At 37.3% G+C, this 27,892-nt stretch overlaps 2 protein-coding genes across 4 annotated transcripts; both read right to left on the reverse strand.

Moving 5' to 3' along the window:
* Positions 1-152: 152 nt before the first annotated feature.
* Positions 153-22,173, reverse strand: gucy2cb (guanylate cyclase 2Cb). Of its 2 annotated transcripts, none has more exons than XM_079596316.1 (27): positions 21,683-22,173; positions 21,050-21,156; positions 20,896-20,963; positions 18,785-19,000; positions 18,562-18,683; positions 18,302-18,401; positions 17,996-18,101; positions 14,859-15,000; positions 14,689-14,771; positions 14,458-14,578; positions 12,102-12,183; positions 11,880-11,982; positions 11,722-11,784; positions 11,570-11,641; positions 11,343-11,447; positions 11,163-11,249; positions 10,838-10,970; positions 10,556-10,693; positions 6,200-6,288; positions 5,014-5,105; positions 4,680-4,835; positions 4,048-4,240; positions 3,782-3,956; positions 1,276-1,374; positions 809-903; positions 553-629; positions 153-437 (listed from the first exon to the last, which is right to left on the reverse strand). In XM_079596316.1, exons 1-27 carry the CDS (start codon positions 21,888-21,890, stop codon positions 245-247), a joined length of 3,225 nt encoding a protein of 1,074 aa, XP_079452442.1. In that variant the 5' UTR covers positions 21,891-22,173; the 3' UTR covers positions 153-244. The 2 variants fall into 2 exon arrangements, with proteins under 2 accessions (XP_079452442.1, XP_079452443.1); XM_079596317.1 differs by having other exon boundaries at positions 20,901-20,963; positions 21,683-21,694.
* A 1,676-nt stretch (positions 22,174-23,849) lies between these two features.
* Positions 23,850-27,554, reverse strand: csdc2a (cold shock domain containing C2, RNA binding a). 2 transcript variants are annotated; one of them, XM_079594846.1, is made up of 4 exons: positions 27,334-27,554; positions 26,094-26,303; positions 24,675-24,797; positions 23,850-24,574 (listed from the first exon to the last, which is right to left on the reverse strand). In XM_079594846.1, the coding sequence occupies exons 2-4, from the start codon at positions 26,267-26,269 to the stop codon at positions 24,412-24,414; spliced, it is 462 nt and encodes a 153-aa protein (XP_079450972.1). In that variant the 5' UTR covers positions 26,270-26,303; positions 27,334-27,554; the 3' UTR covers positions 23,850-24,411. The 2 variants fall into 2 exon arrangements, with proteins under 2 accessions (XP_079450972.1, XP_079450973.1); XM_079594847.1 differs by lacking the exon at positions 27,334-27,554 and adding an exon at positions 26,895-26,953 and having other exon boundaries at positions 23,863-24,574.
* Positions 27,555-27,892: the final 338 nt, after the last annotated feature.

Raw genomic sequence — 27,892 nt, forward strand, 5'->3', positions numbered from 1 at the left:
TCTTTCCTGTAAAACACTGTTACACTCTCATGCTAAAACCTAAGCTGAGATCTACAACACTTATTAACAACTATTAATGCTAATGTTAGATAATGCTATAACACTAAGTACAAATGCTTTTTTTCATATACATCCTAATATACAGTATTTACATTTTGCAGTGCTTTCAATGAAAATCCAGTTCTGTCATCAGGCTTTTGGTCTAGTTGCTGATGCTGTGTTAGTGTCATGTTCAGGGTTGGGGTTACAGGTATGTGCTTAGACTGTCACCGGTGGCCAGGTGGAGATACTCTGGCAGTTCTGTGCACTCCACGTCCACTATGGGCTTCCTGTGACGTGCCGACAGGGTCTTTCTCTTCCACAGGCTGCAGGGCCGCTTCTCCAGGCACGTCTTTATCATTTCAGACAGGTCCTGCTGCAGATTCTGGAAGTTTTCACTGCCAGGAGGACGGTTCACAATAATGAAATCTTTTTTAAAGTACATCACAGACAAGTAATGAATTCACAGACTAGTTATTAGGAACAGTAAGGATCATAAAATGTGACACTCACGCTGTCGGAGGCGTTGGCAGATTATAATTTTTCCCTGTAACTCCCGTCAACCAGTATGTTGTCTCTTTTCCTTTACCCTGTAGTGTATATGAAGACCGGCGCTGTTATTGTAACTAAAACTATTACAAATCATTTTCATTCAGCGAAATCAAGATGAAATAATATATATATATTAGATGAAAAATTGTGTATATGTATAATACAAAAATAACATTGATGAGGACAATTATCAAAAGAATGTTAGTGAAATCACTACCTTTAAGTAAGTTTCTCCTCTCTTTTCATACTCAAACTTGCAGTCTGTGCGCTGGAGAATGTTGATAGTCGACTGACTCACATGGATTCGTAGAGCTGGGTTGAGGAGATGAATATAGAATAAAATATAGATTAAACAGTTGGATTACTCACAATGCTTTAGTTGGGGAAATCTAGTGAACTGATTTACAGTACCGTTCAAAATTTTGGTAAAAAGTTTATAATGGTTTTAAAAGAAGTCTTATGGTCACCAAGGCTGCATTTATTTGAAAAAGTACAGTAAAAACAGCAATATTGTGAAATATTCCTTTGATGGCAAAACTGAATTTTCAGCAGCCGTTGCTTCAGTTCAGTGTCACATGATTCTTCAGAAATCACTCTAATAGGCTGATTTGGTGCTCAAGAAATATTTCTTATTATTATCAATGTTGAACGGTAGTGTAGGTTTTGAAAGGCAGCACTACTCACGTAGACCTGTGGACTCCATACGAGATGCCGTGTTCACAGTGTCTCCAAACAGGCAGTATCTGGGCATCTTAATTCCCACTACACCAGCAGCACAGGGCCCTGTGCACATGCAACATAAAAAAAATACCAGCTAAGGGGTTATATTGTAGATTTTATATTTTTCCTAAGGTCTACTTATTTTTTCCACCAAAAAACAAATAATTATTTTTTTTTACAATCATTTTCCACCCTTTCTCTGACCCTAGCATTTCTCGAGTTCACACTTCGGCACAGATCGAGTAAAAGAGTATGCGCATTTGGGTTGCTGTCCGAGGGCTCCGAAATCTGTATTTTGGCCCGAACCCAGAGTACTCCTCCGTATCTCTGGTTGTGATAGGAAACAGTAAAGAGTGAGGAGTCGGAAGGATGCTGAAAACTGATGAGGAATATAGGTGAGTCGGCTGCGTGTATATATATATATTATATATATATATATATATATATATATATATATATAGGCCGATCCTCTCTTGCTGATTGGATAGATCATTTGAACGTGTTCCTCCCGAACATTGTTAATAAAACATATTTTTTCGGATATTACCTTTCATGTAGTGTGTTATATTGCTGTTTGTGAACATAAAAGGTCAAAATGCATGATAAATGGAATTATTGTCTGCCAAAAGATAGAACCGAATCTGAAAGGCCTGAAACAACTCAGTAAATCCAGTCTTACTTCCTGCACGAACTTAGCATGCACTTCCAAATAATGAGTACTCGGGTTCAATTGACACCATCATCACTGTGTATAATAGTGCTGAGGAAGCCTCAGAGCTGAAATTCAGATATGGTAATGGGTATTTCATTTCCAACACACGCTGTAAGCGGTAGACCAATCACAACAGACTGGGCCATCTGACCAATCAGAGCAGAGGCTCACGGGAAAGGTGTTTAGAGAGACCGATTCATTATCGAACCATTTCAGACTCTGTAACAGAAGAGGTGATGCTGAAAATGTATTAGCGTATGCCGTGTGGCTGATGTCCAGTGTTGCTAGCTGAGCAGAAATACATAATCATGTTTCTCTCGGTCCCCTCAAAGTTGTATTGGATTTTTTCCTTAGCGTAAAGGTTAACATCTATCACTGTTTTCATGTTCGTAGAGTTAGTTTCTGGAATAAAATAGGCTATAATCTGTGCGTTTACATAGCTTTTTTTTTTTTAAATGTCGGGTGCTGATGTTTCGCGTGCGTTCGGTCAATCAGCGAACACTAATGTCACTGGTAGTTCCTATAGTGCTGGTTTAGAACCTACTCTGAAGTAGGAGCTAAATTAGTTCCTCCAAAAGGAGTTCCTAGAACTAAAATCGTTCATTGTTCCTGCGGCGCGAACACGCCAAAATTCTGATACTTCCGCCAATAGTTCTAGGAACTATAAAAAGGTTCCTCCAGTTTAAAAGCCCCTATTAAAGGATAATTCCGGTATTTAACACCTTGAGTCTATATTGTAGTTTGTTTTGGATGAACAAGAGTGGTTGACAAATTTTTTTTGACAATGGTTCCTCTCTCGAGTTTTTGACTATAATAGAATTGGCCATGGACCCATTTAACATTGGAGTCAATGGCCATGTCCGAAAATGTCATTAAAACAGCCAATAATGTTCGTTTACAAAACTGTTAAACTCACCGAGTGGTTAGTGGTGTTCGTTGATGATTATAAACAATATATCGTCGCAATATATGATTCCAATCCGTTTATTTTGCTATAGTGGAACTATTTTTTCAGACACTTCACAACCGTGTAACTTCCGCTCAATATTTGAATCTGAAGCGTTAGCACACTCCCGACCACTTGATGGCGATAACCGATGTTTATGTCTCGCGGGACACTCACGGTCACAGTCGAGTTCAATTGCACTGGTCAGTGGTCACGTCTTTCAATATTTTCAAGGTTTTGTTTGTTTATTTCGCTTACTCTCCCGGAGCACAGTTGCTCTGCTCGCTAGCCTTATGAGAAACGGAAGCGAGCAAAAAGACTACATCGACCAAATGTAAACAGCCCCCTTTCCGTTTCCGGTAGCGCATTTATATTAACGAGCACTCAGTCCTTCAACAGAATTCAATGGGATTTTACAAAATGACGAATAAAACACGACAGAAACTGTATTTCGCAACACTTTTTGTTTCTGGAACATCAACTAACATCACTAATCACTCGGTGAGTTTAACAGTTTTGAAAACTAATGTTAAAGGTTGTGTTAATGACATTTTCGGACATGCCCATTGACTCCAATGTTAAAAGGGTCCATGGCCAATTCTTTTATAGTCAAAAACTCGAGAGAGGAACCATTGTCAAAAAAATGTTGTCCACCACTCTTGTTCATCCAAAACAAACTACAATATAGACTCAAGGTGTTAAATACCGGAATTATCCTTTAAGAAATGCCCTCAGCAATACTTGAAAACTTTAATCTAACAGTTTATAAGGCCGCACTGTTGAGCAGAGTACAATGAATGACTGGCCGTTACCTGAATGCACACCAATGCGAATCCACACGGGCATCCCAGGGAGATGGCGCAACTGGAATGTGCCCATGAAGGCCAAGATGTCCAGTGCCATGAAGCAGATATCCATTGCATGTCTGTTCCCATTGCGTCGAGGAAGACCAGACACCACCATGTATGCATCACCAATCGTCTCTACCTTGAAATAGACACACAGACACATCGCCTTGAATTACTGAGGCATTGTAAAAGCCTTCTCTGATACTGGGTACTATAGTGAATTGAAATACCTTATAGACATCGTGATTGTCAAGGATGCTGTCAAAGTTTTTGTAGATGTCATTGAGCATGTCCACCACCTCCATAGGTGTGCTGAAGTGGCACAGTGTGGTGAATCCCACAATGTCACTGAAGTAGATGGTGACTTCGTCAAAGAGCTCAGGCTCCACTTTTCCTGTTTCCTTCAGAGAGCGCACAACTGGTCTGCAAAAAAAAAAAAAGACAAGGGTTAATGATTTAATTACTTGGCAGTAATGATATAAATAGTCAAAAAGAAGATGTGAAAAACTAGTTTTTAAATGCTAGAAATGCATTTAGGCATCATAAAATCATAATGTACAGTATAAAAATTGCTAAGCTACATTTAATAGTGTTATTAATTGACTAAATGACTGAATAAATTCAGCATGAAAATTTTTTTTGCAATTGCTGTTACTTCCCTATTGTGATGTAAGAGAATTGTCCATTAAATATTAACATTAATTGAGCATTAAACGACAGCAAGGATAATCTAAATGTAAAAATAGGGATAATTAGCATTTCTTCAATGAAATATTTACTAATACTGGTCAATAATCAGTGTGCCTATCTAATAATGATCACAAGAAGATTCTGCGGTGTTCTTATGTTCGTGTGTTCAGACCCAGGCAGAAGCATGAAGTTTAGGCAGTCCGCTCTGTCTCTCTCAGCCTTGTACAGAGCTGTGCGTTCCTCAACCAGCCGCTCCAGGTTACGGGAATACATCTGCAGCCGGCGGATCAGATTCTCCATGTAGCTCTCATGTTCCTGGTTGTCCTGACTTCATAACCAAATCAGAAAATCATGTATTAGAGAGATTTCAATCATGACTCTTTTCATTTAGATTTTCAGATGGTCATCATGCTTGCTAATGGTCTAATTTCATTTGTATTTATTTCTTCTTTGTCTGCCAGTCATTTAAGATTTCTCAATGTCGAACAAAAACATTTAAAAGTGACCTGACAATCTTCCATAGGGTGATTTCTATCTTCTTGAAGTCTGGTCTTCTGTCTGGGTCCTCGTCCCAACAATTTCTGATCAGCATGCACACCTGGAGAAACCGATTACTGGGTACTTTTTATATAAAATTTATATACTTGTCAAAACTTTGGAAACATGACAATTTTTCATGTTTTTTAAAGAACTCTCTTATGCTCAACATGACTGCATTTATTTAATCAATAATACAGAAAAAAGAAGAACAAATTAAGAATTAAAATAACTGTTTTCTATTTGAATATACAATTTATTCCTGATGATTCTTCATGATCCTTTCATAAATCATTCTAATATGCCGATTTGGTTCTCAGGTAACATTTATGATTATAATCAATGTTGAAAACTGTTGTGCTGCTTAACATTTTTGTGAAAATGGTGATACTTTTTTTCAGGATTCTCTGATGAATAGAGTTCAATGAACATAATCTATTTGCATTTATTAAACCATTTATTAATCAGAAATATTTTGTAACATTGTAAATGTCTCCACTGTCACTTTTGATTAATTTAATACATCCTTGATTAATAAAAGTATTAATTTCTCTCTTTTTAAAAACTGTTTTCAACATCGTTTTTAATAATAAATGTTTCTTGAGCACCAAATCAGCATATTAGAATGACTTCTGAAGGATCATGTGACACTGAAGACCGGAGTCAATTCAGCTTTGCATCACAGACATTGATTACATTTTTTTATTTGAAATTTGAAAACACAATATTACTGTTTTTTTACTGTATTTTTTATTAAATAAATGCAGCCTTGGTGAACATAAGAGACTTCTTTCAAAAACATATATTTTGTAATGTTTTCAAACTTTTGACAAGTACTATAGTTTTAGTGAAGTATAACATGTCACACCACAGAACATGGAACCTTTCCAAACGTATTTAATGTAAATTACCCATATGTTTAGGCTTCTGTGCAGAACTGTTTGGCTGCTATTAGTACAAATAACCATTCCCGACGAGCTGAGTGGCGCCTTGCACGGCTGACACCGCCGTCGGTGTATGAATGTATGAGTGAATGGGTGAATGAGAGGCAAATTGTAAAGCGCTTTGGTGGCCATGGGTCTATGAAAGCGCTATATAAATGCAGTCCATTTACCATTTACCATTTGTGTATGAGTCAAACAAATGCATACATACCTCTTGTTCTCTTTCACTGGTGTTCTCAAAATTTAGATCTGGTCTGAAGAAAGAGTTCGTACTAGGGTATTGCACTCTGGCTAGCTTCTCTGGTAAAGAAAGTAGTTTAGTTAAATAAATAATTCACCAAAAAATTTAAACATTCCAAATCTGTCTGAATTTTCTGTGGAACACAAAAGGTGATTTATTCACAAATATCCTGGTTGCTCGTTCCAATAGATATAAGTGAATGAGGACATGGCCTGTCAGACTCCAAAATGACAAAACAAGCACCATAAAAATATCATATAAGTATTTCTTGTGCAACATATTCCAAGCCTTTTGAAGCATGTCATTGAAATTTAAGTCATTTTTTTCCTTCACATATTGGAATGATCATGAATGAATTAATCTTTCTTTAAATTAAGTATTCAGTACAAGTGCAAATGAAGTATTACAAAATAGTTCTGAATGACAAATCGGACTAATCCAGTTCTTGAATTCAATGAGAGTCAATGACCACAGCCCACTGGATTGGGAAGATTATTCATGAATAACAATTTTAATGTAATTGTAACTGTCATTGGAGTTACTTTGTCAGTTCCCTTTTGAAGTGGAACAACACTGCATTTTGGATCGACGCTATGGGAAAGTCGGCGATGGGAACCATCAGCGGAACTGGCGTCCGGAGCATGTGTGAACACACTCCAATTTCATTGGCTGGCGACAGTCCTTGAGGTCATTAGCCAAACGTCAGGAAGTATAAGTGATACACATCATCAGCTTTTTTGTCTTCAGGAGCCGTTTGTTTAGCTACCACGTAGTGAAGGCACTGTTGGACGTCATGACACACACCACAACCAGATTGTATCTGGCTTGTGGGCGTGAGAAACAGGAAGTCGATTGTGGCAGGCTGGACGAGCGCTTCCTGTCAGGTCATAATTGCCCTTCACCTATTAGCCTTCCCGAACTCCACGCAGCTGTCGTTGAAAAAAAACATATTCAGCTCGCATTCAACCTTTTCAAATTTCGAACTACGCGAATGTGGAATGTGACGGAACTGCTGCCTCTCCCTTATGATCAACTCCACCCCGTCCCTTAACTCGCCCTTAGCCAGGTTCCCGACGGGAGTGGGAACTTGAGAGACCAGTCTCTTTTCCTGTGCATGCACACACCCACGCTGCCATAGACGTGAGTCGCCGGACCCACGGTACGGATGGGAGAACCATGCAAAACGGTGCTGACAGGCTAGAATGTCGGGCCGCTATTCCCCTTAGTTGTTGTGGCCTAAAGAGGACGAGCCGCTGTGACGAAGCCGCCACCTCAGACCGAAGAGAGAGTGAAGCGCATGCGACTGCCGGACACCGCCTCCTTACCTAGACCCATCCTATCTGATCACTATACCCATCCTTCACGTTTCCCCAGCACGACGAGGACACCAGATCCCCTTTTTATTTGAATACCTTATTTCCCCATTTTTGGACATTTTATGTTTGTTTATGTTAATAAACGCCTCTCTGCGGCCTGACACTCCTCCCACTGTGTCTGTCGTTGGCTCCTCCCGCCACAGGAAAAATTAGGTGAATGGGGATATGTGAGGAGAGACTGTGTTGAAGAGACTATTGTGAGCTATCTCTCGAAGGGTGAGTTATACTCTTTGAAGGCTCCTGCCCTGCCATCCAAGAACACCTTGAATGGCAGGGAGTATGTGCAGGCAGGTCAGGCCAGTGGATCTTTGCACACCATGGCAGTGCAGCAAGCCTACCAGGTGGATCTGCTAAGGGATTTGGATTTGGATCAGGGATTGTCCCCTGAAGTGGTTGCAGAGCTGCGCTGCAACACAGACCAAACTAAACAGCAACTGCTATCATTCGCTCAATGACGGCAATGGTGGTTACGGAGAAGCATCTATGGCTGAACCTGGTGGACATCAGGGAAAAAAATAGGAATTTTCCTCTTGATGCCCCAGTCTCGCCTTCTGAACTTTTCGGCACGACTGTAGTTGGTTGGGAAGTTTAGAGAGGCAAGGGCGCAATTGGCAGCATTCAGGAAGTACATCCCATACCAATCCAGATCCCTGCCTAAAGCCTCTGGGGATCCTGGCCCGTCACAGTCTGAGGACTGGAGGCAAGATCCGAGGGAGTGTGTAACCACTCGTGCTCCTCCTTCTGCAATGAGTAGAGCACAGAGGACAAGAAGTGCTAGAAGGAAGAGGAAAGACCTGAAAGAGTTTATTAATAAAAAGCGGATTGTTAAAACACAAGACCGAACTGCTGAGGAGAATTAACATCTTTCCTCCTCCTTCCTCCTGCCTCCCCCTCATATTATTTGTGTAAAAGAAAATCTGCTTCATCGTTTCCCTCCGCAGCTATGACGGTTGTGGAGTAGGACTGCTCCCCCCTGGTGGCATATTATTATTTACCCTCAGAGTTGAGTGAACTGAACTAAATGATTGGGCAATTGCATTCCTCTGTTTAGTTAACCCTCTGTAATGATAGTAACAATAGTTTGGGTAAATATGATTTGGCACTATATTCCTTCTATTTAGTTTGCTTCCCCTCTATAACTACCATTGGGTTTTTAAGTAGGGGCATTCGTATACCCCAGGGAAGGGAGTCATCAGATACCTGTTTAACTATTACGTGGGTTGACAATGCTACGAGTCAAGGAAGTTCTCCTAGTCTCTCCTTGATATCTGTCACTACGGCAAGCGCAAAAAAAACAAAAAAACTAGACACCGCCTATAGCACAATGCAAGCAAGATGTGAGTGCTACCCCTTTTTTGATATAGGTTTAATAATTAAGCAGAGCTGCAGCACCCCTGTGGTTTCCCAGTGATAGTGATAATGGCCAAGTTCGACAGTGACATATTTCTCCCTGTGGCAATTATTCCCTAAGAGCTGTTTTAGGCCTAAGAGGCTGTCACAGCTGAGCCATTTTTTATTCCTTAGAGTTCTGCTTTCAGGGCTAGAATAACCCACAGGAGAGAGAGGAAGGTTGTATAGGCCAGGTTTTCACTTGCTATGAAGGCATAGAACCTGGAATATCTTGTACATCAGACGATACATGTACATCTTTTTATGGACGCAGCCTGGATTTGCGCTCTGACTCCAGCTAAAATTATCTGTTGAGTCAATGTATGATATGCCCTCTGTGATAGAGCATATTCTCACCCATTGAGACAGGCATCCCCGTGACATGGCGCAGTGGGTATTTGTTCCCCATAGCGTCGATTCAAGATGCAGTGTTGAGCTCCACTTCGAAAGGGAACATCTCAGGTTATGACTATAACCATGGTTCCTTGGCGTAATGGCTGCTGGTATTTGGAATTCCATTACAAAACACTGTGTCAGTAATAAGACACTGCATTACAAAACACTGTGTCAGACTATAATATCGTAATACTCGGCCCACGATAAATTGGAATGATGAGCATCAGTCTGGTGCAGTTGAGTTCAGGAGGAAAACACTGATGCGGAAAAAAGAGTAGATAAAGACAGATAAAGATAAAGACATAGATAAAGATAAAGCCTGAAAGACAACTAAACAAGATGAATTTACAAAGATAGAGCAGACAGCAAATGTTACTCCACCACCAACAATAGGGAAAATGATGCACATACAGGAGCCTAAATGCAGCAGCAAAATCAATGTTACTAGGTCCCCATCCCGGGATCGATGCCGGACTCAATCCCGGGACGTGTTTGCGTTCACACAGAAGGCACTATGGCATTTTTATAGCAATTTTCTGGGATCAATGCGTTGTGTGAAAAGGGCTTAAGTTATAAAGAACCTAGAGGATGGTCTCCCTCTCAATGTCTGAGACTAAAGTACTAAAAGACAAGAGAAGAACAAGAGCTTCAAATAAATACAAAGGTGGTGAGAGAGACAAGGAAAACAATATCAAATAAAGATCAAATTGTTCATGTCAAGATCAAATGTCCTGCTGTTCTTACAGTGAAAAAAAACGACAACATTAAAGCAAATGAAAACCTTTTCTAAAATATGCCTGATCTAAAAAACAAAAACACAATCTCTATAAAATGACTTGCTATAAGCAGTCATAAACAACTGAAAATATGTATGTGCAGCATAGGTCACGGCACATGATGAAAGCATGTACATTTATTTATTTATTTTTTAATTTGCACCATGTTTTTGTAAACAACAGGTAAATCAACATATTTTGAATCTCATATTTTGTGGTAAAATGTTCTTCAAAAAACTTTGTATACAGCCCACATATAAGCTACTTTTTCATTTTTAAGCTGCAGTCCTAATTTATTGTTAAAAAACAAACAAACAAAAAAACACCAGTAGGTGTCACTGATGATGATTGTGTATTTTTTGTGCAGCTGTCTATAACTCTCGTCTCACCAGCACGATTAGAGCAGGCCCTTGAGTAGAATGTGCACTTCCTCATCATGATCTCCTGGGAAATGATGGCGAAACTGTACACATCTCCTTTCTGGGAGAACCCCTGCTTCCTCAGGTGTTCAGGAGCCGTCCACAGATCTGAAAGAAGAGGAAACACAAATAGGTAAACATTAACGTAAGCAAATGGTTAACAAATGAACTACCTTTTAATATAAGCGTAGAAGTGTAGAAAGAACTGAAGTTCTTTGTCAAGATAATAATAATAATATACCACCCTTTCACCTTTACTGGGACTGAGAATTGTATTGAAGCCAAAGTCTGCAATCTTCACAACCATACGGTTGTCAACCACACAGTTAGTGGATTTAAGACGTCCATGGACTGCAATGTTGCTTGTGTGGAGATAAGACATGCCCTAAAGCAGGTCAAAAAGTTAATACGAGAATCTGTGTTAGTATAGGACATTTACATAACTATTAATGACATGCATATATAGCACGTCTAGCTGGAATAGATGTTAAACGATCCATTCAGATGCTCCTATATGCACATTTTTTAATACTAATTTATAATTGAAGAAAATACTCTAAATGTAGGTAATCATTACCTTTGCAATGTCATACATGACAGAGATCTTAAACTGCCTGTCCATGAATGTTTCTTCTGGGTATGAAATCTTATCATTAAGCACATGCTAAAAAAAATGTAATCCATATTTTAGTATTCATTTACTATATTCGATTTTTTTTTTATTACGTCATAGTACAGGGCTCATTATAATACTCACTTTAAGGGATCCTCTTTCTCCACATTCAAACACGCCAAAATAGTCATTGTCAAATTTGACTGTCCCATAGAATTTGGTAAGATTGTAATAATCAATTTTCAAGAGCTGAAATGAAAGTGGCATTATGATCTATCTATTGTGAACAACACAAAGTTACTCAGGTTTTCTCTTAAAATGATTCAATGTCAGTGTTTTGTTATTCTGCGAAGAGAATGAAATCCTGCTACCGCATTGAGCTCTATCCTCTGTTTTTCAGTGAAGCTTCCATCTGTGAGCCTTAACTCCTTAAGGATAACAACCTATAAAGAAAAAATCTACTAATTAAAAAAAAACTCAGAAAAAAATAATCATTTTGGATAAAACTGAGTATTTACTGTACCTTTTTATCATAGCGTGCACGGCGTAGGATGTACCTGCTATTTTTTGTAGAGTCTTCCTCGATCTGATCACAACATACAATGCAGTAAAAAATAGTAATCACAAACATTTTAAAACACATTATAATAAAAGTTAAAGACGTTGATGCCAATGCATTACCTTCAGACAGATCATATTCCACTCATTCAACTCTAAAGGGGAAATGAGCTCTGAGGAAATGTGAGACCATTTTTTCCGTATATGATGGTAATATCTATTTTGCCTTTAAAATATATACAGAAACGACTGTAAATATCTTGGTACATACAATTTCATACACAATGTGCATATAAGATATGTACTGACATATAATAATAGTGAAAAACAATGTATTGCTCTAACCAGTAAAAGATGAAGGCAAGTGTACCCATGACACCCACAACAGCGGTGCACAAAACTATGACAATGGTGTTGACTTCAATGCCTATATAAATAAATAAATAAATAAATATTGTTTTCATTTAAATCATAAATACATTACATATACTACATACATAAATAAATTGTATGTATGTATATATATACATACATACATAATACATTTTTACATTATTACACAATATACAGCAAAATATGCTTGATGCTTAAACAAAAAAAAACATTATTATTTATTTGTAAAAATAGCCGTTAAAATTTTAGCAATATTTTAGGTTTTACACATTGAACTTAAATTTCCAGTAAAAACCATATTATTTAAATGAATGAAACAATGACATATTACAACTACGGGTGTGACAATATATCGTGTCACAACATATCACAATATATATAAAATCACTCAACCAAAGTAACAGTGCTTCGGCTTCTGAGAATATAGTTCCCAGTATACGGATAGAAGATGGCTGTGTCTCATGTGACCTTGTTATTTGTACACGCTGTGACTATACAAATCACAACATGTAAATAGGAAAATGTTGGCGTTATTTTGTCATTTATTGGGAGCAGTATGCTAGCTGGAGCCGTTTACCTCCAGTCTTTGTGCTAAGCTAGGCTAGCGGTGGGTGCGTCAGAGTTACAGCACGCATGGAGATGAGAAGGGTATGTATGGACTTACCTAACTCTGGGGGATACGGTGAATAAGCTAAAGTCCCAAAAAGTCGGCGTGTTCCTTTAAGGTTAAAGGTTACTCGCTCCAATTCGCTCGCAGACCCTACGCGCTTTCAGGCGGCCGTCGAGACTTCGGTGAGAAGCGGCGTGGCTCACGTGCTTCGCACCGAATACTAAACCTGCTAGCAAAAGGGGCTATAGAGATCGGGGTTTGCAAACAGTCGGGGTTTTACAGTCGCTAGTTCCTTCCAAAGAAGGACGGCGGCACCAGGCCCATTTTAAACCTCAGACATCTGAACAGAGCCCTCATGAGACAGCCACTCAGAATGCCAACTACCAAACAAATCCTTGCGCAAGTTCGCCCGGGGGATTGGTTTTTCACAGTGGATCTGAAAGATGCCTATTTTCATATACAGATAATGCCCCATCACAGGCCATTCTTGAGATTCGCCTTCGAGGGGCAGGCTTATCAATACACGGTCCTACCGTTCAGTCTGTCTCTAGCACCCCGTATGCCAGGGTGGGACCTCTCCATGGTCCTTCAGGCCCTGAAGGGCCCCCCGTTTGAGCCGCTTCAGTCGGCTGACCTTAAGCCACTTTCACTGAAAACTGCTCTCCTGTTGGCCCTGGCATTAGTTAAGCGAGTGGACAATTTGCAGGTGCTCTTCCATGGGTTCGTCCTGCCTGAAGTTTGGGGTTGGTGATTCCAGAGTCATTCTCAAACCGAGAGATGGCTACGTACCTAAAGTGCTCTCAACTCCGTTCAGAGCGCAGGTTATTACGTTATCAGCACTTCCTCCCTCAGAAGAGCGTTCTGCACCGTTCAGGCAGTCAGAACATCTCTTTGTGTGCTTCGGCAGCCGAACCAAAGGGTTACCGGTCACGAAGCAGAGGCTATCGAGATGGATAGTGGATGCCATTTCTCTGGCATATGCCTCAGTGGGACGGAGTCAGTTGCTAATAGTGCAGCATTTAGCTACGCAATAAGAAGTGACCGTTTTTCGAAAGGGAGCGTACTCTGTTACTAACGTAACCTTGGTTCCCTGAGAATAGGGAACGAGTATTGCGTAGTCTGCTGCACTATTGCACTTGTCGGGTTTTTCGCTTCAGTCGATTTAACCTGATTCTATGGCGAAATGGTCAGCTTTTATAGCATAAGTCACGCCCATTCTGGCGGGCTCTGACGCGCTAGCTCCTAATTGGTTTGCGCGTCTGAGCCGCTTCACCATAGGATGTGCAGTTGCTGCAGCACAGCCAATGGGCGAGCTAGACACTCTGCTGGTGCTTGTTGTGTAGCTGCATTGCGTTTTAAAATATAAGCTTCAATATTCTAGAGGAAAGGAGTTTCCCCACTGTGTATTAGCTATGCAATACTCGTTCCCTACTCTCAGAGAACCGAGGTTACGTTAGTAACCGAGTACGTTATGGTTTTTCACTGTAAATTATAAGATGACCATTTTTACTTGCAAAAAGTGAGCTTTTAACAGCATTTTACTGTGAAATTACCCATTAGATCTATTACAGTTTTCCACCATATGGAGTAAGGGAACTTCTTTTAGCCAAATAAGAGGATTTACCACAACATTTGTACAGTTTTTTTACCATTAAAATTACAATCATTTGATTTTTAAAAGTGATGGAATCCTCATACCTTTTGGAGCTATTGATGGGCGGTCTTCAGGCAGTCCCGGCTGAGGCCAAATGAAGGACGGTTTGAGGTCTATTAGCTCTGTGTGGTTGGTGGAAGTGTTGAACTTATAAAGAATGTTGTACTAAAGTACAGAAGAGGTAAGTTTTAATGTCCAATCATTTTGCTAATAACAGTTTGCTAAAAATATATATTTCTGTAAATAGATTGATATGTCTGAAATCTGTGGCATACCTCATTGTAAGTGTTAGTGTAGATCAAAGAAAATATCAGATCCCTGTCACCATATTCATCCAGCTGATAATCTCCTGCTATGCCTGTGGTTTGGATTTTTCAAATCTTAATTATCTTGTGGATCTACTAAAGCAACAACAACATTATAAGGCATGGCTGAAGCTTTTCACCTTTGAAAGACACGTTTCTGAAGTAGTTCATGCTGAAAGACTCAATATCCTGGATTTCTGAGAAGGCTGTGTTCCAGATGTTCCTCATCACCTGTCTGAACAGCAGCACTGCATCATGATATGCTGCAATATAATCATTCATCTGCACACAGAACAGTGAGGAGATGAGAGTTAATACTTCTATACGACTATGTAAATGTGAACACTGCAATAACACACTACAAAATGACAAAACAAACAGATTTTTGAAGCTTTCTTTTATATTATAACATTACATAAATTGTGAAATTTCATCATAAATTTTTTTTACTTATTGCATAAGTGCAACTGACAACCTTAACAATAATTAAATTAAAATGTTGCTGCAAAATCACTCCACCACTCCATTGCTGTTACAGCAATTTTCGGGGGCCAAGCGCAAAGCAGACAATAAGACATGCCAACACGGCTGGGAGTGTCAGACCAACTGCAACAATGAGAAATTAAAGACATTTAAAGATGATTTTAGGCAAAATGGCTGAAAAATCATATATACAGTAGCCTAACTAAAAGTATGATTTAATGGATTATCTAGACACATACCGAGTTTTGTAATGGTACACCAATGCATTCGTAAAGTGTTGCATTTAATATCATGATATTATATTGTAATTAATGGCAATGTCCTTGTTTTGTTCTATTATAGCGCCACCAAGTGGCACAGTTCCACCGCTTTTTTTATGTGTTCTCAGAGTGCCCATACATGTCTGTCAAATTTGGTGAAAATATCTAATTTTTGTTTTGGAGTTATAAACATTGATATGTATGAGGGCATAAAAATTACCCATGGGTGACTTTGATTGGATTTTATTGCCACTTAAAGGAGAACTCCGGACAATTTTAACATTGAGCTCAATTTTTAGTAAATTTGGAGTGCTGTCAATACAGAGAACAACGACAAAAATCGGTGTTGCCTACACCGTGTTATCCTCTTTTTAAAATTTGCACCCTATTGACTTGAATGGGGCATGTTTTAAACCTGCTTTTAGCCTCTTAACATCCTTAATGTTTCATTACAAGTGCCCAGCCATGTTGAGTGATTCCTTCAGAGTGAACACGAGTGAATCTGACTGCAGTAGATGTGAAAGATATGAATAAAAAGTTCCTGTTTTCGGTCAAGGTCCAAAGTAGTAGATTGTCGAGTTCACGCGCGTGATCTAAGTAACTAAACCTATGCGCTTCAACTCGACAATCGACTACTTTGGACTTCGACCGAAAACAGGAACTAAATACAGGTATGTGCGCTGGCTGATATAACATCATTTTTATTCATGTCTTTCACATCTACTGCAGTCAGATTCACTCGTGTTCACTCTGAAGGAATCACTCAACATGGCTGGGCACTTGTAATGAAACATTAAGGATGTTAAGAGGCTAAAAGCAGGTTTAAAACTTGCCCCATTCAAGTCAATAGGGTGCAAATTTTAAAAAGAGGATAACACGGTGTAGGCAACACCGATTTTTGTCGTTGTTATCTGTATTGACAGCACTCCAAATTTACAAAAAATTGAGCTCAATGTTAAAATTGACCGGAGTTCTCCTTTAATATCAAAATTGTGATATTTGGGCATTAGTGTATAGCCAACGACCTATGTTTCCAAACTTCCTACGGTGGTTTCATCTCGATCGATCAAACGTTTTGAAGGTATTGGCAAATGTTTTTTAAGGGCTATCAAATGGAAAAAGTTGATATCAGTCGACTTGGCATGACGCCCTGAATAGACCATTTTTATGACTTTTGGACAAACCGTTCAGAAGTTTATAACCAAAAATAGCCATTTTTCGTATCTCCGGACCAGTAGGTGGCGCTGTGCCGAAACAAAGCATGTAGCCTCAAGTCATGATTGTGATGACATGTACCAAGTTTGGTCTGAATACGATAAAGCGTTGCGGAGATACAGCCTTACGTGTGTTTTTGCAAGCGTTACGTATTAGTTTGCGTGGTATTCAAGAATGGTTTGACGAATCAGCTTGAATTCTATAACTTTTTGTCGGCATGGTCAGAGAAAGATCTGGTCAAATTTTCGTGAAATTCGAAAAAGTAGGTTTTTAAAAAAATGCTAAATGGCGGAAGGATTTACATGACGGAAAATGACATCATGCGATGCAATTGAATTGTGGAAAGGAATCAGTCGGAAAGGGAATTTGTTTCTAGCCCTTATGGTTCAAAAGTTATTAGCATAAACATGAGTGAACCTTTGGACAGTTGGTGGCGCTAGACGGATTGAGTTAGAGACTCCAAATTTGCCATGGTGATTGTTCTGACTGTCCTCTATCAGTGTGCCAAATTTCATAACTTTCCCGCAAGCGGTTCTATGGGCTGCCAAAGACTTCCATATGGAAGAATAATAATAAGAACGCCAACGATTTCAAGAGGTCCCTAAACACTTTCAGTGCTTGGTCCCTAATACTATTTTAATATTTATTGTGTGAAAATTATCTATATCAGATTTTAAAAAGGTATGACTGTTTTACAGTTGTGGCAAACTTATGAAACAAGCATTCAAATACACTTGGGATTGGTAAGATATTTTTTAATCTTTTAAAAGTATCTTATTCTCACCAGTGCTGTATTTCTTATATATAAAATACAGTATAAATAGTAAAATATTATTACAGGTAAAAAAACTGCTTTCTATTTTAATATATTTTAAAATGTAATTTATTCCTGTGATGCAAAACTGAATTTTCAGCATCATTACTCAAGTCTATTCTTCAGTGTCATGACCGTTCAGAAATTATTCTAATAGGTTGATTTGGAGCTCAAAAAACATTTCTTATTATTATCATCAATGTTTTTGTGGAAACCATGATAAAAAATTGTTTTCAGCATTCTTTGATGAATAGAAAGCTCAAAAGAACATTTATTTCAAATAGAAATCTTCTGTAATCACTTTTGATTAGTGCATTTTGTCTGAAAGTATTCATTTATTTTCAAAAAAATATTTTGAACGGTAGTGCATAAAATATATTTCTTGATTGATATTTATAAATGTGCATTTAATATACATAAATGCAAGCTATGAATTAAATATAGCAAGAAAAATGTAATTCCCAAAATGGTCAGGACAGAGATCAATAATGTATCTGGTACCTACCGTGTTGTTACCAGAAGTGTCAATGGTGTATTGTCTTGTGTTGGGCATTGTTAACACCAGGACATTCTTCATAGCATCGTTAGATGGCCCATTATAATATCTGTCGCTGTGAGAGAAAGTTAGTATTGTTTCTCACTTACAAATCCCAGTCTTTCTAGACTCTTTAAATTAGGCTTTTTGAGATTAGCACAGATATATATATCTCAGTTAGCTGGCTATCCATGCACATTTAGTTAAGTCAAGATCAGTAGATATCATAGAAAGCTCTAGGTTAAAGAAAGCAGGAATTGAAAGTGAATGACTGACTTGTAAAGGTCAATCAGAAGAAAAACAGTTTCAATATCAAACTCCATAGTGCCGTTCTTCAGATCCATGATGTCATCAGGTGTCCCACAAATAATGAACACTGTGAAATAGAAATAAAGTAACAACACACACTTCAACAGTTTACTTTTTGAATGTGCCAGTGGAACATTTTGACCAGTGACACATAAATTACCATAAATTAATTATAAATTACCATAAAGTTAAACATTTACAAACATTCGAATAAAATAAGTTCTCACGATTGCTCTCCCGGTCACGGCTGGTCAGAGCATTACTGAGCTCATCCTCTTTTCGTAGAACCACTATTTTCTTCAACCTGGTGGAAAAGTTGCCTAAAGCCACTTCAAGAGCATTTATATACCTACAGACAAGACCCAAAAATCAGAAAGCCACAAGGGAATATTCCTTCATGAAACTTCTGTTGTTGCGAACTATTAATGTACAATATCACTACATACTAACCAGAAACAGTCCTCTGTGCTATTCAGTTTCTTGTATAAATACGCTGTTTCCCATTTAGGCTTGATCAAATCTTCGAAATTCCAAAAGTAAGAGAAGAAGCGGGAGATTTTTCTCGCTGGAGGCAGAAGGCGAGTCAGATCTCTCTTGAAGTCACAAGACAATCCAAAGCTTCCTGCTGATATGATGGGCATGTTGAGGTTCAGACCGATCTCCAAACTACAAAAGTGGTCGAACGAACACATATCAGGTGTTGAGGAAACTCCGTTTTGTTGAAATTGCCCCAGAAACATCACTTTCTTAAATAGGCTGACAGGTCCATTATCTTTTCAGTGAGGTCAAAATGTTGTTCCTGTTGTTGCTATCATATACTACAACTTTGTGTCACTCAATACAATTTGTTTTAGTTTTGCTGGTCAACAGTATCTGCCTGATGAATAAACATAACAGTACACTATCCACTACTACCCACCTAAAGGGTTAGTCCACCCAAAAAAGAAAGTGATTTCTGTCATTAATCACTCACCTTCATGTCGTTCCAAACCCGTAAGACATTCATTCATCTTCGGAACACAAATTAAGATCTTTTTAATGAAATCTGAGAGCTTTCTGTCCCTTCATTGACAGTCTACACCACTACCACTTCCAAGCCCCAGAAAGGTAACAAAGACTTCATTAAAGTAATTTATGTGACTCCAGCAGTTTAACCTCAATTTCATGAAGCGACGCGAGTGCTTTGTTTGCGCAACTTTTTTTTTTTTTTTTACCACCCTATTAACAAAATATTAATCTCAAATACACGTTCATTCAACAACGCCTGCTGTCATGTCAACACAACACATATGTGTCACATTGATTACTTAAATTATGCATCAACTACCTTTCTGGGGCTGAAAGTAGTTGTGTAAGTAAACTAGTGAAAGTGTTTTTTTGGGTGAAGTGAACTAACCCTTTAAATAGGCTTTAAGTACATCACCGCTCAATGTGCTGAAAAGTATTTATGGTAAACTAAAATATACTTTAATGTCATTTCTATTCTATGTCATGTATTTAAATATGCATTTAAATATATTTGTAACAACACATTTATAATGAAGTGCAAATTTAGAACATTTAAAATATATTCACTTCAAATGTAATACTGAATAAAGCACTACAGTTGTAACACTAGTATGTTATTCAACACATTAAAATAATTATTTAAAGTATAACTAAACCGTAATGGCCCGGTTTCACAGACAGGGCTTATAGATTAAGCCAGGATTGGGCCTTAGTTCGATAAGGGCATTTAAGTAGCTTTTATTAACGTGTGTTAGAAAAAAAACAATACTAATGTGCATCTTGAGACAAAACAATGACACTGTCATATTTTAAGATAACATCAGTGCAAGTTGCTTTCAGTTAAAACAGCTCAAACCTGCATTTTAGTCAAGTAAAACTCTTGATTTGACAGTGTACTTAAGTGTGTTAATAAGCAGTCATGAAAGTGTACTCCCTTTAAGTACACTTAAGTGGACTTTTATTTTATTCATATAGTCCAGTGTTTTAAAGATTCGAAGAACACGAATCAAAGAACTTAAATCATAAATCCTTAAAACTAGATTAAAGACGCATCTCTTTAGCCAAGCATTCACATAATGCATCTCATACCTTTTATACTACAGTTAAATCAGATCAAATGCATTCATATTATGAACAGCAGCTATGCTAATTATTTCCCATCTGCTTTTTTGCTGTTATCCAGCCTCTCATGGAGACTTCAGATGCCCCAGCGCCTGTGAAGAGACGACTCAACGCCGGCGATATGTTATGCCCTAAATTAATATGATTAACTAACTGTATTTTTTTCTATGTACATTTCTGAAATGCATTTTCTGTAAAGCTGCTTTGAAACAATATGTGAAAAGCGCAATACAAATAAATTTGAATTGAATTGAATTGAACACTAAATGCACATTCAAAAATCAATACACTTCTATTTTTACAAGGGGCGAGTAGGCTACTATAACTGATTTAAAGTTGATTCCTAAGGAGGCAGATGGCATGAACTAAAACAAGAAAGCAAGGAAATGTACAATACAGACAAATAACTGTAAAAGCAAAATCTAACATACTCAACCATTTGGAAAGTGGCATAAGTGCAGGTTGGTCCCAGTAGAGCACATCCCTCCTCCCCTGCATACTACGAAAGAAATCACAACAATCAGTGTGAACTTCATATAGCCCATATTGTAGCTTCTAGTATGTCAGAGGAAATAAAAAACTGACCGCAAGATCGTTTAAAATTTCAACTCCCTCGCAGGCGCTACTGGTGCAGCCTTTTTTTAAGAAGTAAATGGTTTGAAACCCTCTGAACTTCACTGATAAATCCACACCTTGAAAAAGTAGAAAAAGAAACAAATGCCATTCAAATCATGGTTTTGATTGAAATATGAAATATAACTAAATTTCATATTTAAGCAATATTAAGTTGTCCCTAAATCTTGTGTTTGTTTTACATAGCTTTAAAGGGGTTCACCCAACACTTATGCCATTTTCTCACCCTCAAGTTGTTCTAAACCTGTATGAGTTTCTTCCTTCTGTTGAACAAAAAAGAATATATTTTGAAGAAAAATGGTTTCTGGTCCCCATTGACTTCCATAGGAATTTTTTTTTTCATATATGGAAGTCAATGGGGACCAGCATCTGTTTAGTTTTCCATATTCTTCCAAATATCTTTTGTGCTCAACATAAGGTAGAAATTAACACAGGTTTTGAACAATTTAAGGGTGAGTAAACGATAACAGAATTGTTCTTTTTGGGTGAACTACCCCTTTAATTATGGCTTCACCAGACTGTAATTTCTGATGGTAATGATTTGTTCCTCATGATCGATAAAATTTTGTTAGGATTATACTTTACCATCTTTTGAGTTGATCGCAGAATCAGATTCAATAGCCCTCATCACCGCAGGCTTCACAAAATTGATACTCCAGGGCGACACGTCGTCATCCAATAAAATAACATTCATCAGAAGAGTGCCATTAAAACAAGACTCTTTCATGAAGTGACTTTGCTTTAGGAATGCCCATGATAGACATGCAAATAACCAGATGTAATAATAATCCATAGTCTAATGTGAGGAAGAAAGATAAAGACGCCGCCCAATGTTTAGTTAGAACTGATTTTCATAATGTTTCAGTTCACAGAAGTTTGTATTGTCCAGTTCTTTCCTGAGTTTTTTCCTGCAGACTTCATCCTATTTATGTGAATATCCCAAAAATGGAAACCACTAATAAGTTTGTTTTATCCAAGCTGGTCTTTTGTCATGGACAGGCGCACTTTCACACACTGATCACTTTGCTCTCACCTCAGCGTGTTGCGAGTTAATGAACAACACAATGGCCGCGTCCCAATCCCTAGTGCGCTGCCCACAAAGACAGTATGGGCATCAGAGGCAGACTCTTTTTTTTTTTTTCTTCTTTTTTTTTTTTTTTTGCTGTCTAATTTGCAAGTTCACAAGGCTTGCTCACAAAGTTACGGTCAGAGCGAGAGTTTAGGCCTTATATTCTCATAGAGGTGCTCTTATAAACACAGTATGGGTGTAATCAATTTTCTGTTAAAGCAACTGAAGCAGAAGTCTATTGAACACTAGTGTACAAAGAAAACGACATGTTTAGGACGGTGAGAAGAGGAGTGAAGGACAAAGGTTGAGTCATAAAGCCATCGTCCCGTGATGCGTCATTAGCAATCAAAATGAAGCGCTTGTCCTTGTTTGTTTTCCCAGGTAAGAGAGGATAATAAATAACTCCTGGTGATGCATGTTATGATTGTTGTGCGTAGGTTATTTGAATGTCTACATTTTTTTAGGCATATTAAATAAGTACATTATAGCCTATAAAATATTTTTTATTTAAGTTGTATTTAATTTTAAAGTTTAATTTATCCCCAGGAGGACTGTGTAGGCTACTGTGTCTTTCTACTTACTTACAGGCAACTAAAAACGTTGTGAATAAATTTAGGTTAGGCTACACTTTACCATCTTTTTTCTTGTTAAATGTAGGCCTACTTGAATGTGCCACGCTCTCCAAAACGTTTATGTAGCCTACTGGGTGCTTTCCCTCTGTAATGATGTATCATCAAACAATGGTCATGGCACTTCATATATTTATGGCTCAGTTTCATTTATGACTTCTGGGAAAAATCTGAGAAGTAAATCTTATTTTAATCTCGATCAAAAGACAGCAGACATCATGAGTCATTTTTTCTCTAGCTTTCATTCACTGCACGTAAATAAATGTGTGATTATATACAGGGAGTAGTTGTTACTTTGTAGAATTGCCCCATAACTAGTTGCTGGTTTATGAGCTGAGGGTGCAATATAAAATGTATGATTAAAAAAAAGTAAAATGTGTGGGAAAAAAATCCCTATCCTTTCATAGTTTTTGTTGTTGTTGTTGTATCGCATTCCGTTTATTGTTTTCCGCACCGAAATTTAAATAGTAGCCTAATCATTTAAAATGATGATTTCCACATAACACAATCTCTAGTTTTCATGATGTACTGCTTCCTCTAGTGGACATCTGTACACATGTCACCTAATAAAAACCCCACCTCTTGCTTCTCTTCTGCCAATAGATGGCACTACATCACTCAACACGTTTATTGAATTCATGGCTGTACTTTGACATTTGTAAAAGTCTTTACAAGGGAACAGTTTTGGTTTTGACACTGGATAATAGTGTATAATATGTGTGTTTCGTTTTTCATTTTATACAGGCCTATACTTTATGTATATTTGATATACACGCAGTAATCTGTGGAAATGTTATAATAAAAAATGGTAATATTCAACTATTTATTTGATACATAATATTTTAATATTTATTTTCATTCCTGAGTGATTACGTATTTACTTTTGCAATCTCCAAATTCGCAGAGATAAATTATATCTCTATAAGCACTTTATTTACATAATCTAAGTGGAATTTAAAAATCTTAACATCTTTTAAATTCTGCCCAGGAAAAACTTAAAGTGGAAGAATAATCTCAAAAATGTACAATTTGTGAAAATAACACTGCATTGAATGATTATGTTATTTCAATTTTATTAGAATTATCATAAGAAGCATTGTTCTTGACAAAAATTAACAGATTTTTGTGATTTGTAACAGAAAACTAAAACCAGTCCTATCAATTACAAGTAAAGAAATGAAAGTTTTAAGTAGATGTGTATTAATTTATTTTAGGAAATCCGTTTTACATAAATGACTTGAACATACACAACACAATGAAATCAAATGCCTCTGTACATAAAATGAAAATAAATACATAATTAGGTACATATAAATGACAAATATTCAAACAAGGGCAACACTGCTGCTCACAGTTATGTTATGTTATGTTATGTTGTGGCAATGCTATATCAAAGCTCAGCTGACTTGCATCCCAAACCATTTTCCAAACAGACCTCTGACCAACTTCCTGTTGCTTATTTGCCAGGCTGGAGAAAACAACAGTTGCATAACCCTAATTACTATTCCATCCCTATCCTACTTACACACAACACCATTTTACGCCAGCATGAGCACCGTGAGTTAAATCCCTTTTCTTTATCTCTTTAATTCCTCTATTGGGCTTGACTGTGTGAGCTAGGAGCTGATAACTTGCCCAGACCACGTCTCGTGCTTCCTTCCGGAAGAAAGGTTGGTGATCACCACATCAACAGCTTGAAACTTTAAGTTCTTGGGAGGAACAGGACACACTTTGTAGGTCACCTCATCCCCCTCCATAGGCACATATTCACCCTCAATACTAGATTAAAAAGAGAACTGTGGTTAAACAAATAGATGCTAAAACTACAAGTATTTTTTATATTGTATATTCCTTAAATTATTTTTGTATATTCACTTACTCTGAGATGTGAACAAATATGTCTTCTCCTCCATGGGAGGGGTGAATGAATCCGTGACCTTGTGACCTGGAGAAGTTCTTGCAAATGCCCTTGAAGACGGGTCCAGATTTGGCTCTCACCGATCTGACAAAACACCAGAGGAAAAAAGAGGAAGCATCTCTTTATGTTTTGTTGAAATGAACACAACAATAGATGGTGCACCAATAAATAAATAAAAAATCAATACATCCATATATTCTCTATACAATTTTTCAATACAATAACTATTATTTTTATTTGATATATGTATATATTTCAGGGTCTGTGTCAGGTTTATATTTTGTCATTATCTTGTGTATTTAAGCCCTGAGTTTAGTTCTGTCCATTGTCCTGTATTGTCTTTGAGTTGAAGCCAAAGCTGTTACGTAGTTGTACTCCTACGATTCCTGTTTTTTTTATTATCTCCTTTGTTTTGTTTATTAATAAAGTTAAACTGGCTGATATTAAGATCTACCACTCTGTGCTCCTTCATCTTCATCTCCAACATGGCAGACTGTTAGCCAATGCAGAACATTTAACTATCCTTTTACTTCTGCTTTTGACAAAAGTAAATAATCATTATTATATTACAACAATAAAAACCGAAAATGCATATTTGATTAAATAATAAAAACCATGTCATTTAATAATATGAAAAAATAAATATTATATAAACATTTTATATATTAATATTATTGAATATTTATATTAAATATATATATAGCTATATATTCAATAATCGCATCCAAAATACATGTTTGTGTTTACATAATATGTATGTGTACCGTGTATAATTATTTTGTATATATAAATACACACACATAGATGTACATATTTAATAAATATTTGCATGTATATATTTTTGTATATCATTTATATTATATATAAATATAAATAGTTTATGTATAAATAACACACTTTTCCTACATATATACATGCATGTGTGTGTATTTATATATAAAAAATTATTCTACACAGTACACACACATATATTATGTAAACACAAACTTTTATTTTGGATATGATTAATCGCAATTAATTGTTGCACAGCCCACATATTTAACATTAAAAATAAAGTTTTTTTTCTGCGTTGATTTGAAGTCTTAATGGTCACAAAATGTATTTTCATGGTTTCATTTTATTTATTCATTTGCTTTGAGATCTTTAAATTGATTAAACTGTTATGTTTTTCACTCTCTTTGCACTTATCGGTAGACCCAATACTGAAGAACAAAGTAGAAGGGTGTCAATATTGAAAAAAAAAAAAAAAAAAAAAACCTATCACCAACATTAAAGTGAGACAGAATTTTAAAATCATTCAAAATCCTTTTTGCACTACCTTTACACAAAGTATATTACATATTTTTACACTGTTAACATTAACATTTTATTTTTACTCACGCTGAATAGGTGCGTGTGCGTTTGGTTGGCAGTGGGCTAAGAGGTTCCCCTGTCTGATGCGGTTTCCTCTCCAAGACATTACTGCCTTCCCTCAGGAAAGGTAATGAAAGAGAGACGGGTGTATGTGGGCAGTGCAGCTTTCGATCAGATGTAGATGTGCTGTCTGAATCAGCCATTGGTGTGAAGTTCACTGGAGATGAGATGAGGCCTCTGTGGTTTGAAAAATGGGTTAAATCAGAGAGAAAATAAATAGCATTTGTATTATATATATATATATATACACACACACATCAATGTCACTGGATATTGGTAGGGACACGTCCCTAGAGTCCCTACTAAATTCTACGCCCCTGCTTAGTGCTGGGCAACAATTAATTGCATCAAAAATAAAAGTTTGTGATTACATATGTATGTGTTCTGTGTGTATGATTATTTTGTATATATAAATACAAACATACATGCATTTAAGAAATATTTGCATGTATATACATTTAAACAATTTATATTATATATAAATATTTCATATATAAAGAACATTTTTTACTTAAATATACGTGCATATGTACAGTATTTATATACACACAAAATAATTATACACAGCAACTTTTATTTTGGTTGCGATTAATCGCAATTAATCGTTGCACAGCCCACACATTAAACATTAAAAATAAAGATTATTTATATATATATATATATATATATATATATATATATATATATATAAAACAGTATATGAATAAAAGGTTTCTTCGAAATATCCTGTCTGATTTTATCTTTCCAGTTTGATTTGATCAGTTTTACTGTGTTGTGTTGTCTTTGCCCTCAAATCTGGGTGCAGCCGCTGCATCGGGATTCGGGACCACATCAGATCTTATACTTGGGGTCGTCGGGCCAGTCGGGGAGAATGTTTTCCACCATCAAACTGTTTGCTTTTCATTGTTTTCCAGGCAATGCACCACGGGTTTCTGCCCGTGGTGTCTAAGAAAGGCCAAGCATCTGTGTACCGCAGACTCCATATCAGCCAAATCGACAGTGACTGGTTAAACTGCGAGTACGTGCGCTTTATTACCATACTATCAACCTGCGCTCAACAATGCAGGTTGTTGACAAACGTCGAGGAATTACTCTCATCTCTACAGTGCACAGCATGCGACACCATAACAGTAAAGGCGTTTTCAATCAACGGTAATACATACAGACAGGATAGGAAAATACAATAGGATAATGATGAAATTCTTACCCTACTGTACGTTATTGTGGATACCAATTTGTTGGTTGTTATCTCGAGCGCCGCGGAAACAAATATATCTAACTTGTTACATAGCTACACTAGAATCCACTATTAAATGTCTATCATTCGTGGTCCACATATTCAACTCAATGGACCCCTATAGCACACAATAAATGAGGTTATGGGTGGAGAGGGAGGGACACCCCATCAAAATTGAACGCGTGAGACGCAACGCGACTAAACAAAAACGCTCCAATTATAATCCACGACACTACGCTGCACGCGGCAGAATCCTGACGTCAGTCTTCAGTCGTCAAATCAGAAGGCTCATGGAATACAGGCGCGTCCTAGTTTTGACGCGTCGCGATGTAGATGTGATGCTGTATAAAGGGGTTGTTATTTATCTTTCTTCATAACATTTAAATGTATTACAGTTCAGTCAACGGTCTTTAAGGACCGCTACTTTATAAGATGGAGAGATTAAGAAGAATTGATTCACTATAACCAGAACAAAACTATATTGAACACCAGTGGGTCCGGGGACCACCAGGGGCCAGCAAGGGAGTGG

This window comes from Phoxinus phoxinus (assembly GCF_949152265.1).
Source record: "Phoxinus phoxinus genome assembly, chromosome: 21".
Lineage (NCBI taxonomy): Eukaryota > Metazoa > Chordata > Actinopteri > Cypriniformes > Leuciscidae > Phoxinus > Phoxinus phoxinus.

Coding starts and splice junctions, on each gene's coding strand:
- gucy2cb (XM_079596316.1), bottom strand. CDS start 21,890: ATGGATTATTATTACATCTGGTTATTTGCATGTCTATCATGGGCATTC. Junction 15,001..17,995: donor ACACTTCTGGTAACAACACG/GTAGGTACCAGA, acceptor TTCTGTGTGCAG/ATGAATGATTATATTGCAGC. Junction 4,241..4,679: donor AACTTCATGCTTCTGCCTGG/GTCTGAACACAC, acceptor TTTTTTTTGCAG/ACCAGTTGTGCGCTCTCTGA.
- csdc2a (XM_079594846.1), bottom strand. CDS start 26,269: ATGGCTGATTCAGACAGCACATCTACATCTGATCGAAAGCTGCACTGC. Junction 24,798..26,093: donor CGCACACGCACCTATTCAGC/GTGAGTAAAAAT, acceptor GTGTTTTGTCAG/ATCGGTGAGAGCCAAATCTG. Junction 24,575..24,674: donor ATATTTGTTCACATCTCAGA/GTAAGTGAATAT, acceptor TTTTTAATCTAG/TATTGAGGGTGAATATGTGC.